Raw genomic sequence first — 15430 nt, forward strand, 5'->3', positions numbered from 1 at the left:
ATGCTTTGTGAGTGAGTCAAACATCTGTTAGTTTGTTTCTGTGGAAACCTTGGACAGAGTGAGCAGAAACTTCTTTAGTGTATCATGATCGTAATAGTGATCAGTGGATTGTGATCATGAAAACATCTAAGATGATTTAGGAGGGTAACCTTATGAAATGAAAATACTACACTGAGACGACTGCTAAAAGTATTTTCATAATCTTCTTACATGATAGTTTCTGGTAACATTCTGCAGAATAAAGACATATGGATGGAAGATACTAATGAAAGTGAAAGTTTTTAAGTTTTTTAAGTAAGAAGGTCTCACGTAGAGGATGCTGGTGGCAGTCAGCTCACCACTAAATCATATGATGTGTCTCTACTTCAGCCTGTGCCCAGTTTATGCCATCTGTGTATTTCAGCCCCATCCTTCAAACTGCTCCATCCCCAATTCTAGGCCCCCAGGTAGAAATAAATCAAGAGTTACAAAAGCCTTGAAATATATAATTCTTGTCACTGTGTTCTAACATATCAAAAAGTATTCGACCCTTTGGTGTCTTTATAGATGTAAATGCTGGCCACTTAATAACAATGTGACACTCTATCCTGTAAAACAAATAGAAACCCTAGTATCTCAAATGAAGTTTATTTTGTTATCTAAACAACTCAAATCCAATTATTCCCTCTTGGTTTTATCATATTTTGACTTAACTGCTAACTTCTGGATTAAGTACAAGGGTGGTATTAAACTAGCATTATGATCATTACATTCTTAATAAAATTTTAGGGTCCTCTTGGAACAAAGATACTATTAAATCATGGTTCCAGGGATAGGAATTTGGAATGCAATAAATGCTGGATGGGGTGGGGGCATCCCAATTTACCAACAGTACCCAGGTCACTAAGGTGATCAAATTTCCAATTCTCACATGTTGCACCTCAGATTGTAGGTTCAGGACACCAAGCAATGTTGATGAAGCAGAATAGGAACTTAACAAAGACACAGTGTTCAAAATAACTAAAAATGGTATAGATGATCCTGTTGGCAAAGCAGAGATAGAAAGAACAAATGAATGGACACCGAAGGGGGGCTGGATGAACCAGGAGATTGGGACTGACACATACACATTGCTGATACTGAGCGGGTATGCACTGTAAAGCAAATACTGTTGTTGTTCAGTTGCCCAGTCATGTCCGACTCTTTGTGACCCCATGGACTGCAGCACGCCAGGCCTCTCTGTCCCTCAACATCTCCTGAGGTTTGCCCAGGTTCATGTCCATAGCATCAGTGATGCCATCCAGCCATCTCATCCTCTGAAGCCATCTTCTCCTTCTGCCCTCAATCTTTCCCAGCATCAGGGACTTTTCCAATGAGTTAGCTATATCCCAATTAAAAAAAAAGTTGAGCAGGAAAAAAAAGAAGAATGTTTAGGCCCATGTAAAGAGTTCACTCTTGCTTTTATCTTTGCTGTTAAGGAACACTCTCTTTAATGAAGGCTCTCACTTGCAATTCCATCCCATAATTTAGGAGTTGTCTTCACAGTGACCTATTTTGCTAATACTGACTTGTATGTATGCATGTGCTCAGGAGCTCCGTTATGGCTGACTCTCTGAACTGGAGCCCACCCGATTCCTCTGTCCGTGGGATTTTCCAGGCAAGGATGCTGGAGTGGGTTGTCATTTCCTTCTCCAGGGGATCCTCCCAACCCAGGGATCAGATTCGTGTCTTTGTGCCTCCTGCATTGGCAGGCGGATTCTTTACCACTTGATTAAGTTTAGTATCACAACCTAACATTCCAAATAAAATAAACATTTTCAGATGATTGGATTTGTTTTAGCATGTCCACATCATGAATAGAGTGCTATCAGATTCGTTTTCTCAAACTGTTAGTATTAGACTTCCTCAAAAATATATACTGAAAATTCATATACATATAATGTTATAATAGGATGCATAATTTATTGCAATTATTTTTTTCAAGCACTGGTGTGTTTGTATCACCAGTTCTGATTATCAATATACAAGTCATCAGTGGATAGAGAAAGCCATCACCATATGTGTGTGTGTATTTATACACAAGTATGTACACACCCATATATACATACCAAACACACATCCATTTATCCAAGAGAAGAATGCATAAGTATTCACATCATCTCTTAAGTTTCCAAACTAAATAGCACTTGGTACTTAAAAGAGGTTTAACCCTGTCTAAAATATCATCCATTAATCTGTCACCCTTCCCAGCAAATTTGTACTGAGTGGGTCTTAAGTGCCAAGGGTTGGTTTAGGCACTGGGTAGTTTCTGTTATTTATTATTTTATATTCTCTCATCAGAAAAGTTCCAGATTTACATTTCAGCTTAATCAAATAGACTCATTATTACACAATTTTAGCAGGAGGTCATTTGAAAAATTAAATTTTATAATTGAGAATTTCCTGAGATGCTTCAATTCATATGGAATATAAAGAATCTAATTGTTACTCTGTATCTAAAGTTGAGATTCTTTATATTAGAAGGTTTGGCCACATGAGTAGAATTTAACTTCTAGAAAGAAAACTATGTCAATTTTACTTGTATTAAAAAACAATTTCACATCATAGGGAATGATGTCACAATACTGACTTGGATGGATTTTTTTTCAAAAGGTGTTTTCTCTATTGTTTATGGTGAAGTAATTGGTACTAGGCTTACTTTTCTACATTTAAAAACTATAAAACCAGCTAATTGTTTCAGACTCTTGCAACAAGCAACGCAGTACATAGTTCTCGAGAGAAGAGAAATTTATCAGGTGAGTGCCACCACTGCCCAGCTCCCTGCCTGGGTACATTTTGCTGACCATGGTACAGCAATGTGGATCCTATGCAGACAACAGCGGTCTTGCTGAATTGAGAGTGCAGATATCCAAGTTGGGGCTGCAGAAGTAGCTAGAATCTGTGAGACAACGACCAGAAAGGAAAAAGCTAAATTGAGTAGGGAGCCCTGAGGATTCCCTGCAGGTCTTTATCTGAGGGGTGAATGGCTGATACACAGGATGAGACTCCAAGTGGCCTGGCAGAGCACAGCATCTTTGAGCTGAAAGCTGATAAGGGTTGGAAGATTGCGCATACACAGTGCTGGGAAAAAGCAGTGTTCTGGCCCACACAAAGCGTGGAGAACTACAGTGAGCATCTGAGCTTCCAGTGGAATGCCCAAAGTCCACGTTTCATGAGTAAGAACCACAAGCTGTCTAATATGTAGAGTACAGGCTGTGCCTTAGAGCTAAGGAAAACCCAGAATAGATGAGCCCTAAGGAAGAATAATGGTGGCTCAGACGGTAAAGAATCTGCCTGCAGGTTCACTCTGCAGACTCAGGCTCAATTCCTGGGTCTGGAAGATCCCCTGGAGAAGGAAAATTGCTACCTATTCCAGTATTCTTGCCTGGAGAATCCCATGGACAGAGGAGCCTGGCGGGCTACAGTCTATGGGGTCACAAAGAGTCAGGTATGACTGAGTGACTAAAAAAAAAAAGGAATAATAAAACAAAGGCTCAGGGGGTCAAAAGAATTCACCTACTATAACAATGTAATGTTAATATACATAACGTAAAATAACAACATATCATAATATATAATTGTAACACATGTAATATGTTATAATATATTAAAAAAATGGACATAAGTGAACAAATGGAATATTCTCTAGAGAAATACAGAATATAAAAAAGAACTAAATGGTGATTCCAGTATGAAACTTAAAATAACCCAAATGCATAGCTTGATGAATTGTCCAAATAAATGATTAGAAATGTTAGAAGAAAGATACAAATGATGACAAACTTTTATTAGAAACAGCTGAGTCCAGATGAAAATGGAACTATATCTTTAAAGGGTCTAAAGGGAAAAAAAGAACAAAGAATAAACTGTTTAGAATTCTGTATTCAGAAAAAACTGTTCTTAAAAACTGAGGGTAAATTAATGACAATTTTCAGATTAAAAAACCTGAGATACTGTATGGCCACAGATTTGTGCTACAGAAATGCTAAAGGAAGTTCTTCAGGCTGTAAGGAATGACACAATTTGAAACTGATCTATAAGAAAACATGAATAATAAATGGCAAATGTGTGGGTTAACATAAAAGATGACTCTATTTTATTTAAAAATAATCCATTATTTTAAAACAAAAATTGTCACAGTGTGCCATGTGGCTCATAGCTTGCAAAAGAAATAAAATACATCATGACAATAGTACAAAGTGTGAAAGAAGGAGACATGGACTCATTTGTTGTAAGGATCCTGCATTTTGCATTAAGTGACATGACGCTAATTCTACACAGGTTGCAAATTAAGGATGCAGCTTTAGAGCAAACACTAAAAGTACAAGAAAAAGATAGCTAAAAAGCAAATTGATTCAAAAAATAGAATTTTTGAAAAGACATTTAATCCAAAAGAAAACAGAAAAAAAAAGGAATGAGAATAGGAAACAAACAGCAAAATGGGTGATTTAAATCCACTGTGTCAGTAATTGTTGTGCTTAGTCGCTCAGTCGTGTCCGGCTCTTTGTGACCCCATGACCCTCAGTCATGTCTGACTCTTTGTGACCCCAAAAGAAAACAGAAACAAAAAAGGAATGAGATCAGGAAACAACTAGCAACATGGGAGACTTAAATCCACTGTGTCAATAATTGTTGTGCTTAGTCGCTCGGTCATGTTCGACTCTTTGTGACCCCGTGGATTATAACCTTCCAGGCTCCTCTGTCCATGGAGATTCTTCAGGCAAGAATACAGGAGTGGGTTGCCATGCCCTCTTCCAGGGGATCTTCCCAACCCAGGGATCAAACTCAGGTCTCCTGCATTGCAGGTGGATTCTTCACCACCTGAGCCACAAGGGAAGTCCCATGTCAATAATTACATTAAACATAAATGGATTAAACATTCCAGTGAAAGGCCAGAAACTGTTCAACTGGATACAAAAGCAATATCAAACTAAAGGATGCTACAACAGACACATGTTACATAAAAACACAAAGAAACGGGCAGTAAAAGAATGGGGAAAATATCATGCAAAGAGTCTTCTTAAATAAGTTGATATGGCTGTATTAGCATAAGATAAAGTAGAATTTAAGAAAAGTGACATTATCAAAAGTAAAATAAAGTTATTGTATATTAATGAAAGGATCAGGAAGACATAAATCCAAAACTTGTATACACCTAAAAATCTAGCTTCACAATACACATAGCAAAAACTAATAGAACCAATGGGAAAAACAGAAAAATATATAATCTTTGTTAAAGATTTTAACACTCATCTCTGAAAACATTACATACCAAGTAACAAATATTGTAGAGGCTACAGAAGCTATAAATAATATTATCAAACAAACTAGCAGAATCTCTTACCAAGCTAGGACCGGGAAGGTCCTTTTAACTTTGATAAAAGGTTACTAGGTAAAAATTTAATCGTACACCTAAAACAAATGCATTTCCCTGCGTGTAAATATTTCCTCTGTAATAGAAAGATGTCTGGAGAAGGAAATGGCAATACACTCCAGTACTCTTGCCTGGGAAATCCCATGGACAGAGGAGCCTGGCGGGCTACAGTCCATGGCATCACCAAAGGGTTGGACAAAACTTAGTGATTAAACAATAACAACAATATAAAGACATGCTGCATTTAACTTATTCAGAGAATTTTCCAAACAGCACTAGTTTACCATGGATGATAGCCCACGTTCTCAGTAAAACAATGTGGAAACCAGGAATATGCTGTAGAACACTCCACCTTTGACAGAAAATGTTAGATGTGGGCTCCTTTTCCTTAGCAAACAGAAGAGTAACACAAAAAATTCTCAGGGATCTTACATATTCCTCCAATGGAAAAAGCAACACTGGGAATACTGTGTTGATGCTCGCTGATTTACTATTCTGGTTCCAAGCTGAGATTACCCAGCTGAGGAGATAAACATCCAGTTCTGGCAGACAGCTGTAACTGACTCTGCAGGGAGACCTACTTGAGTTTAGCAGAAAGAAGATGATCATGTTGGATTTAAATTGGGCATATTCCCAGCATGTTCTGAAATGTTGGAGATTTCTGGAGGACTATATATTTTTGTCCACTTTCCTTTTGATTTATAAACTAGGATAAAAGAAAATTCTTGTGACCCCATGGACTGTAGCCTGTCAGGCTCCTCTGTCCATGGGATTTCCCAGGCAAGAATACTGGAGTGGGTTGCTATTTCCTTCTCTTGGTGATCTACCCAACCCAGGGGTCAACCCCAGGTCTCCTGCATTGGCAGGTGGATGCTTTATGGACTGAGCTACCAGGGAAGCCCCCAAAATAGCTACTTTCATTCAATTTATGGGTGGCTTTGCTAGCAGTTTAGTAGAGCGAGTTATGAAATTTCCATGTTCCCTTGTCTAGCAAGAGCACATATCTCTGTGTTATATGGGGAATTTATGTGAGAAAACCACTCTGCTGGTGCCCCTGGGGTCAGTGGACTACTATGAAAGGCTTCTCTAGAAATACTTCATTTGAGGAATTTAATAATCATAAGTCCCAGATAGGCTACTGCCTTATGGTAAATTCTGTCTCTGTCCGAGGAAGGTGAGGGGGTGGTGGGGACAGTGATCACTGTTTCTTAAATACTATTTGAAAAGAATGCAGTGCATTAATTTGCCAACTTCCACCAACCAAGAGTTCTCACTGAACTCCCACATGATAAATCAGAAGGAGCTGACCCAAGAGGCCAAGTCAGTACTCAAGAGAAAACTGATACCTACCACAGCATCCACGGTCATCTTCTTTGCCAGTAAAACATGTGTTTCCTGTTATATAGGGCCAGCCCTAACACACAGGATTTGACATTTGGTAGGTACCCAATAAACGCAGCATACATCAACGTCAGCTTCACTGAATAAAACAGTTTTATGAAGCATTTCGCATTGAACACTTGCCAACAATCGCTTGCCTTTTTGAAATCCAGCATGCAGAGCTTGGCTTTCTCTCCAAACTGCCACTTGCACTGCGTGTTCGCGTCGTATAACTCTCCAGGCATCTTCTCCGGGTACTGGTACTCCTTCACGGGCTTTGGCCGGTCAGCAAGGCAGGCAGCCTGGGCAGTGCTAGAACACAGAGGAGCTGCTGGTGATGCTCGGAGTTACCAAAGGTGTACACGCAATCACGTCTTTTGTTTCCCCTCATGACAATCTACAACATGCCTTGTGCAAAGAAGAGGGGGCTTTTCTTCCTGAGGCCGAAATAAAACATTTATCCTAACCATAGTTCAGTATAGGGGCCACACTTTCTAAAACTGCTCATAATCTAGGTCACCTTTTCCGGGGAGGCCATTTGCGCTTCATGGGATTTCTCACTTAGCATGGGGAAAGTGAGAAGAAATGGTACAACCAGATGTTCGATGCGAGAAGCTCCTCCAACAGACACCGTCTAAAGTACACTCCTTGCCAGGAACAATAAAGGATGAAATGAGCGTTGTTAACAGCGGAAACACGATCAACCGGTTTCAAAGGCTGTGATTTTTTTCTTCCTTCCTTTCCTGCACAATAGCTTCCAGCTTCCACAGGGAACATGCTCCGTGATTTCCGTCAGAAATGCTCTGTATGAAGGCTGATTTCTGACTGGATTCCCAGGCCTAGAAGAAGTTCATTCTCTCCTTCAGTTCACTAGCAGATGGTTAACTACCAGCTAATGATTTCTTCCTCCACAAACAGGGCACCCTCTTCCCTACAGAGACATGCTTCAGTATATTTGCATTCGGAGGGAGGAGGAGAAACAAGTGTTTGCAAACAGCAACCAAACTCTGCTTATAAATTTCAATAAGCAAAAGTTAATAGCAAACAAGCAAAAATAAAACACCTCTGTAATCGCAACAAATTGCACAGCAGTAGGTCCCCTGAGGCATCTCCCAACTTTTCTTTGTGGGGTCGCCCACCCTGAGGGGAATCTTCGCCTCACCCTACTCGCCCCAAAGGAACAATCTGTTCTCCATTTCTGTTTGATTTTCTTTTTGACATCCCACACATTCGTGAACTCATACAATGTCTGTCCTGCTCTGACTCATTTCTCTTGCGATAATGCCCTCAAAACTCATCTACGTTGTCACAAATGAGAGAAGCTCCTTCTTCCTCATAGCTGAATGATATTCCACTGTATGCATGTGTATACATAGACACAGGGCATATATGAGCTTCCCAGGTGGCACCAGTGGTAAAGAATCCGCCTGCCAATGCAGGAGACACAGGAGACTTGGGTTCGATCCCTGGGTTGGGAAGATACCCTGGAGGAAGAAATGGTGAGCCAGCCCAGCATTTTTGCCTGGAGAATCCCTTGCACAGAGGCGCCTGGCAGGCTACAGTCCATGAGGTCGCAAAGAGTCAGACACAACGTAGTGATTAAACACACACACACACACACACTCAGACACATACCAGTGCATATGTACATATAAATACCACATATACACTATCTATATCACATCCTCTTCACTCTTTCATCCACTGAAGGACACTCAGGCGGTTTCCGTGACTCGGCCATTGTCATGTGCTCCGGAGCATGGCCTAGGGAGAAGTCACACTGAACTGTGTGCTCATGTGTGTAAGTTGCTTTAGTCACATCCAACTCTGTGACCCTATGGACTGCTGTCCCCCAGGCTGTAAAATGTTATTGAGCTTATAATTTTGTACACATGTATTATATATGCATTCAAGCACAGCAAAAAATAACATTAATGAAGAATATTAGGCCAAGCCAGAGGTTCTATAAGAAACTTTCAAAGTCCTTTTCCCTGCTGTGACTCATGAACCATAACCGGTTAAAGACCTCCCAAGATTTTTTTTTTTACCTTCACCACCTCTTCTTCCAAGAGAGGACACAGGGCCCTCAGAAAAGGCTACCTACTTGCCACGGTCAAGGGCTTCCAGGCTTACGTGGGAAAGTCCAGGTTGGCACATGAGCTGGTTCCCTGGCTGATCTACAGGAAAGTGCTTGTCCTTCCATCTCACAAAAACTACACTTAGCCGTGACTCGAGCGCTTGTTTCTCTTAAGATCAATAGTGAACAGCAGGGCAAGATGTAAACTGAAATGTCTTATTTCTCTTATGCCCCCAAACAGACTCTTTCAGGCCAAATCAAATTTTCTCATCCACAGGGTGGTCTGGGGCACGCCAGGGCATCTGTGCCCCTTTAAATGCCTGCTTTCCGGGCTTCTGTGGCCCTTTAAATGCCTGCTTTCCGGGCTTCTGTGGCCCTTTAAATGCCTGCTTTCCCACAGTGACCTTTCTCATGTATGAATGTAGATTATGTGATGAGAGGGCTCTCCTCGTGGCTCAGACAGTAAAGAATCTGCCTGCAATGCAGGAGACCTGGGTTTGATCCCTGGGTCGGGAAGGTCCCCTGGAGAAGGGAATGGCACCCCACTCCAGTATTCTTGCCTGGAGAACCCCATGGACAGAGGAGCCTGGGGAGCTACAATCCATGGGGTCGCAAAGAGTTGGATACAACTGAACAAATGTTTCAGTTCAGTTCAGTTCTGTGATAAGAGGGGAGGAGTGTTCCCTGATCAGCAGTTCATGATTCAAACTTTAAAGCAGCAAATTGAAGATGAGCCCATGCTGCCATTAAGTTTAAAATAATGAGCTAAAATTTCCCTAAGTCCTAGGCCTCCCAGATACAGACATGAGTAAATGTGATGAGGTCTGTCTGTCTGCAGGAAGTGACATACGTCTTTACTGATGAGGCTGAGGAATTTATTATAAACACATATCTACTAAGTATAGAGAAAAGTTGTGCTGACAAATTCAGGCCAATTGAGTTCCCTTATTATATATAATTTTTCTGTATAGCCAAATGCTAAACTGCTAATAAAGGAAAGCAGATTCATCTTTGAAAAGTTGGTCACTTACCCTTACTCATTGTTGGGATCACATCCAAATTGCTGACTAACTGGTGGAGAATATAACAGTGTTTTGATTACTTGAAAGTTAGGAAGTCAGCAAACATGTAAAAGAAGATGGATTCAGGTTCATTAAGTCAATGAAAAGCCAGGGTTGAAACACTGTGGACACATCCAGTTCACAACCAGACATCTCAAGTACTAAGAATCTTAAGAGTGAATTTGATAATGAGAGGCTTTCTTGGAAAACTTGATCTTTTAAGAAAACACATTTCTGAGCATGAAAAAAATCTTGCATTTTTATTATTACGTGGTCCAAAGAAATTAGCAAAGTCCCTGAAAACAATTGTTTATTACTGCATGGCTAGAGAAGAGTTTTATTAATCAGCACAAAAATAAATAAGCATATTTCAGCATGCATTTAGCCATTCCAGGATCACTGAACAAAATGGCTTTGGACTCCAGACTCTTACCAGTCATTCTCAGGGTCACATTTTGATTTGACGATTACACTCATGATTAATGTCATGGAAAGAATTATTCTCTCAGCCTAGAACTACTCTCTTTCCATGAGTTCGTCTATATTTCTTGGCAGTTTAAAACCCAAACTCTTTCATGAAGCTGATTTTCACTGCAAGCCCACACTTTGCATCACTGATGCCTGGGCTCTTCAGGTTTTCAGAGCATATTTCAAAAAATTTATTATGCTTATATATCTTCATCAAGACCATTAAGATGAAAAAGAAGTACATTTTTAAGAAAAGAATATAAAATTTATACAAAGGATCTGAGATAAAAGAAATTTAAAATTTTCCTTGTCAATACACTTCTTTGTTAGAGAAAGCAGAATCCTTGACACACACACACACACACACACACACACACACACCCCTAAAATTTTGAGCAGCTGCATGAGGCAGCCAAAAACAATGCTAACAATCACCAACTTGACTCCAAGAGAACACTGTACAGGGAAAAGCAAATGTTGAAAGGACCCATTGTGTCATGTCAGTTGAAGAAGAGTGTGAATGTTGACTTTTTGGTAACAGAAATTTTAAAAAGAGATCAAGTGTATATTCTGAGAATATAGGTTTATATTACAGGATACAGATTCATCATTGCTGTTGTTTAGTCACTTACTCCTGTACAACTCTTTTAGAACCCCTTGGACTGAAGCCCACCAGACTCCTCTGTCCATGGGGATTCTCCAGGCAAGAATACTGGAGTGGGCTGCCATGCCTGCTTCCAGGGGATCTTCCCCACCCAGGGATCGAACCCACGTCTCCTGCATTGGCAGGCAGGTTCTTTACCACTGAGCCACCAGGGGAGCCCAGGATACAGATATTATCCACAAAATTCTCACTCTTCCAGGGTGGCACAGGATATGGAAAGCAGCCACCATTCCTTCACGTGGTAAAATGTACTATCTTGGCCGAGGTCTCAGAGTAAGCCTGTGAGGAAGGACCATAGCTGCAGGCTGGCGGTCAGGATGCGACTTAGAAGGTGTGTTATGAAGCGATGGAAAAGACAGATGGAAAGGGAAAGTGGCCGCTGGCTTGCTGTCGCAGGTGGGCATGGGAGGTTGTCCATCAGATAATAGATAACACACTGGGAGCACAACCAAAAGAAAAACACCCATGACCCTGCCCAGATGGTGGTCGGGAAACAAGAGGAATCAATTTGTGCAACAGAAATAAAGAAAATTGAACCAGAATCTCCTGCATTGTGGGCAGATTCTTCACCAGCTGAGTTACCCGGGAGGCCCTTATAAATGTATATAGCTATATAAATCTACAATTATGTTTATATATACACATACACAGTTTTATATTTTTAAAGAATTCTGTGCTAGTAAAACTTTGCTTACCTTGAAATACTTGTGTTGGTTTCTAGAAACACCTTAGCCCAATTTTAAGCTTCAACACCACAGCCAAAGGCTGTCCTTTACAATCTATATGAGCTAAATTGCTTCAGTTGTGTCCCATTCTTTGCGACCCCATGGACTGTAGCCCGCCAGGCTCCTCTATTTATGGGATTCTCCAGGCAAGAATACTGGAGTGGTCTGCCATGCCCTCCTCTGGGGGATCTTCCCCACCCAGGGATCGAACCTGCGTCTCTTATGTCTCCCCCACTGGCAGGCGGATTCTTTACCATGAGTGCCACCTGGAAAGTCCTAGGATCTATATATTTGTATGTTTCCCCCTGGTCTTCTTTCATTTGTGTCTCTCTCTGACTTTCAAGTCTACTAATTTTTTTTTTTGTGATAATCTGCTACACATTCTTAAAGGAAGGTGGTTTCATGTGTTAAGTTTTTTCCCAAGAATATATAATTGAAATAAGAGTGATAATTCTCACGCTCTCTTTGATGAAGCTCAGACATGTGAATGTGTTTAAAGGGAACTAAGTAGCTCATTTCCCTCCATTTCCTGCCAGCATGCAAGTATTTTGAAAATAAGGAAGCATGCTCTTTGCATCTCCTTTACAATGGGGGTCCCCAACCCCTGGGCTGCAGACTGCTCGTGTTCCGAGGCCCCTTAGGAGCCTGGCCGTACAGCAGAAGGGGAGCAGCGGGTACACCTGAGTCTGGGGACCGCTCCGACAGGATTCAGAGGAACCAGCCATGAACATCAAAGGCACCGGAAGACACACAACCAGCTGCAGGGCTCGTACCTTAAAAACCTGTGCAGGTACTGGCGGCTGCAGGGAGACCAGGAGAAGACCCCGTTGCGTCCTGCCAACGTGGGGGACATTATGTTGCCTTCCGACTTCTTGCACACGTTCCCCTCTCCATCGTGGACCATGCCGAAGCTGCGGGAGAGAAATGGGTCTTTCAGAGCAAAGAACAGTGTCAGCGATCGCACACGCTCAAACCAACACACGTCAACCCTGTGGAGACCCCTCCTCCTGTGTGCTAGGCAAGCTGGCAAGGATCCTCACAACCAAACCGGGGAGAATACCCACGTGGTCACAGACCCTTCCAGGAGAAACTAGCATTTGTGCAGCTGCTGGAAGTGCCCACCATCAAAACAGAGCCCACGGCCAGGTATCTGTGAAGGACAGGCGTTTCCAGTGGGGTGTGTGTGCGTGTGCTCAGTCACTCAGTCGTGTCTGACTCTTTCAGACCCCACGGACGGTAATCTGCCAGGCTCCTCTGTCCATGGGATTTCCCATGGCAAGAGTGCTGGAGTGGGTTGCCATCCCCTCCTCCGGGGGATCTTTCCAACCCAGGGATTGAACCCAGGTTTCCTGCATTGCAGGCAGGTCTTTTGCAGATGTTCAAAACCCAAAATGCCAACAGTGCAACCTTACTGTCACTTGAGAAAACTGCAGCCTTGAGCTTATAAGAATCCCACTGACAGCTGCTACCTATGCCCATTAAATCAGCTTCTTCTTAACTTCCTAAAGCTAGTCCTGTAGGATTGCCTCAGGTTGCCATCTTCATCCACCTCGGAAGAGCACAAATTGCTGCATTGGGAAGGAAGACTGGGGGACTTGGGAGCTCCATGACCTTGAAGACTTTCCATCAGGGCAGATACATTCTTGGAGAGTCAAGCCATTTTTGGCCTTTAGTATCTGCTACCCATCCAATCAGGCTTCCCTGGTAGCTCAGCTGGTAAGGAATCTGCCTGCGGTGCAGGAGACCCCAGTTCGATTCCTGGGTCAGAAAGATGCCCTGGAGGAAGGCATGGCCACCCACTCTAGTATTCTTGCCTGGAGAATCCACACGGACAGAAGAGCTTGGGGGGCTACAGTCCATGGTGTTGCAAAGAGCTGGACTCAACTGAGCGACTTAGCACAGCACCCACTCAATCACTGTATGGAGTCCCAGAGAGCAGTTCTGTATGAGTGGGATACAGAAAGAAGGGGAAGGGGAGAGAGGGAGGAAGCACAGAAGGATGTGTGGTTCCTGGATCCACGTGGGCTTTCTTCTGCCGAGAACTCCATGGTGAATGGAGGGAGGAGCTAGGAGACACCAACACGTGGGAGGTGGGCTCCAAGGGGGCCAGGGAATCTGCACTTGTGGCAGAGGCTGAAGACTCAACTGTTTTCTTTAGAGCTGTTTAATAATATCAGGAAAAAGAGCAACTCCCATTTGTAAGCACTCTTTTTCAGGTAGGATATTAAGCACATTGAGTATTATTTTCTCACTATAGGTCTATAAGGTAGACATAATATTTGCAATGACAGGAAGATGGAAGGCTGGAGACAGGATAGTCTGGGGTCTCAGAGCTGGGACTGGAACCCAATACTCTTGATGTCAGAGCTCAGGCAGGACCTATGCAATAGTGTAACCTGAGCGTGGTTGAAAGGTGGGTCCAAGGAAACCTGCTGCATCAACACTGTCCAACTTCTGCAAAGTCCCCGCTCAGTACCAAGGGAGGGGTACATGGTACCAAGGGGGAGGTACACGTAGTCATTCCGGCCTCCACCTGGAATTCTATTAAAAGCACTCAGTTAAGGTGAGGGTAACCATACGGCAGAGGGGATGTGCCCCAGAAATGGAGGATTAAGGCATCATCCACGTGGAGGCTGCCTCGGGGAGAAAGTGATGATGATGAAATAGCAAAGCACCTTCCCCTGGATGGCCCTTGACTCAAATATGAAGAAGACACATTAGGGTCCAGCAAGTGCCCTAGATGAATCTGCTACCAATTCTGCCTTCATTTCTAAGGAACTCAAAGCCACAATATCCCACATCTGGGGACACCTTGGTATTAAACATCTTAATCAAAGGCATTTTCAATGATTCTCAGACATGTCTGAGCACCAAAATATCTGAGAAATGTACCACACACTGGCTCCCCAAAGCCCACCTGGTAGAGTTTTGATTTAGTAATGTTGGGGGTCATTGTTGAGATGCTCAGTCATGTCTGACTCTCTGTGACCCCATGGACTGCAGTAAGCCAGGCTTCCCTGTCCATCACCATCTCCTGGAGTTTGCTCAAACTCTTGTCCATTGAGTCGATAATGCCATCCAACCATCTCATCCTCTGTTGCCCTCAATCTTTCCCAGTATCAGGGTCTTTTTCAATGAGTTGCCTCTTTGCATCAGGTGGCCAAAGTATTGGAGCTTCAGCTTCAGCATCAGTCCTTCCAATGAAATATTGAGGGTTGACTTCCTTGAGGACTGACTGGTTTGATCTCTTTGCTCTCCATGTAACTCTCAAGAACCTTCTCCAGCACAATTTGAAAGTATCAATTCTTCAGCACTCAGCCTTCTTTATGGTCCAACTCTCACATCCATCCATAACTACTGGAAAAACCATAGCTTTGACTATATGGACCTTTGTCAGCAAAGTGATGTCTCTGCTTTTTTAATATGCCATCTAGGTTTGTCATAGCTTTATTCTTTACCATCTGAGCCACCCGGGAGGCCCAAGTTGGAGGTTAGGTTCTGGTGTTTGGGTGAATCCTAACAAAGTGATTCTGATATCCACCCGAACTTCAGCACTACTATGCTTCAGGTTGTTCTTCAAAGAAGTACAAACCCAAAATTGCCCTGGGGGGAGTGGGTGCAGGGGGGGCCAGCCTAGTAGCATGAAAGTAGCACACAATAATC

At 42.5% G+C, this 15430-nt stretch overlaps 1 protein-coding gene across 8 annotated transcripts in view; it reads right to left on the reverse strand.

Annotated features, from left to right (window-relative positions):
* ADAMTS16 (ADAM metallopeptidase with thrombospondin type 1 motif 16) overlaps window positions 1-15430 on the reverse strand; it is a 183002-nt gene that overhangs the window by 98455 nt on the left and 69117 nt on the right. For all 8 annotated transcript variants that reach the window (XM_081523594.1, XM_081523586.1, XM_081523591.1 and 5 more), the window contains 2 exons: window positions 12541-12678; window positions 6931-7084 (listed from right to left, as the gene is read on the reverse strand). In XM_081523594.1, the coding sequence (XP_081379720.1) occupies window positions 6931-7084; window positions 12541-12678 (292 nt within the window). The remainder of the gene's footprint in view (window positions 1-6930; window positions 7085-12540; window positions 12679-15430) is intronic.

Source organism: Giraffa tippelskirchi, chromosome 8 (genome assembly GCF_054371585.1).
Source record: "Giraffa tippelskirchi isolate mGirTip1 chromosome 8, T2T-mGirTip1v1.2.pri, whole genome shotgun sequence".
NCBI classification, from domain to species: domain Eukaryota; kingdom Metazoa; phylum Chordata; class Mammalia; order Artiodactyla; family Giraffidae; genus Giraffa; species Giraffa tippelskirchi.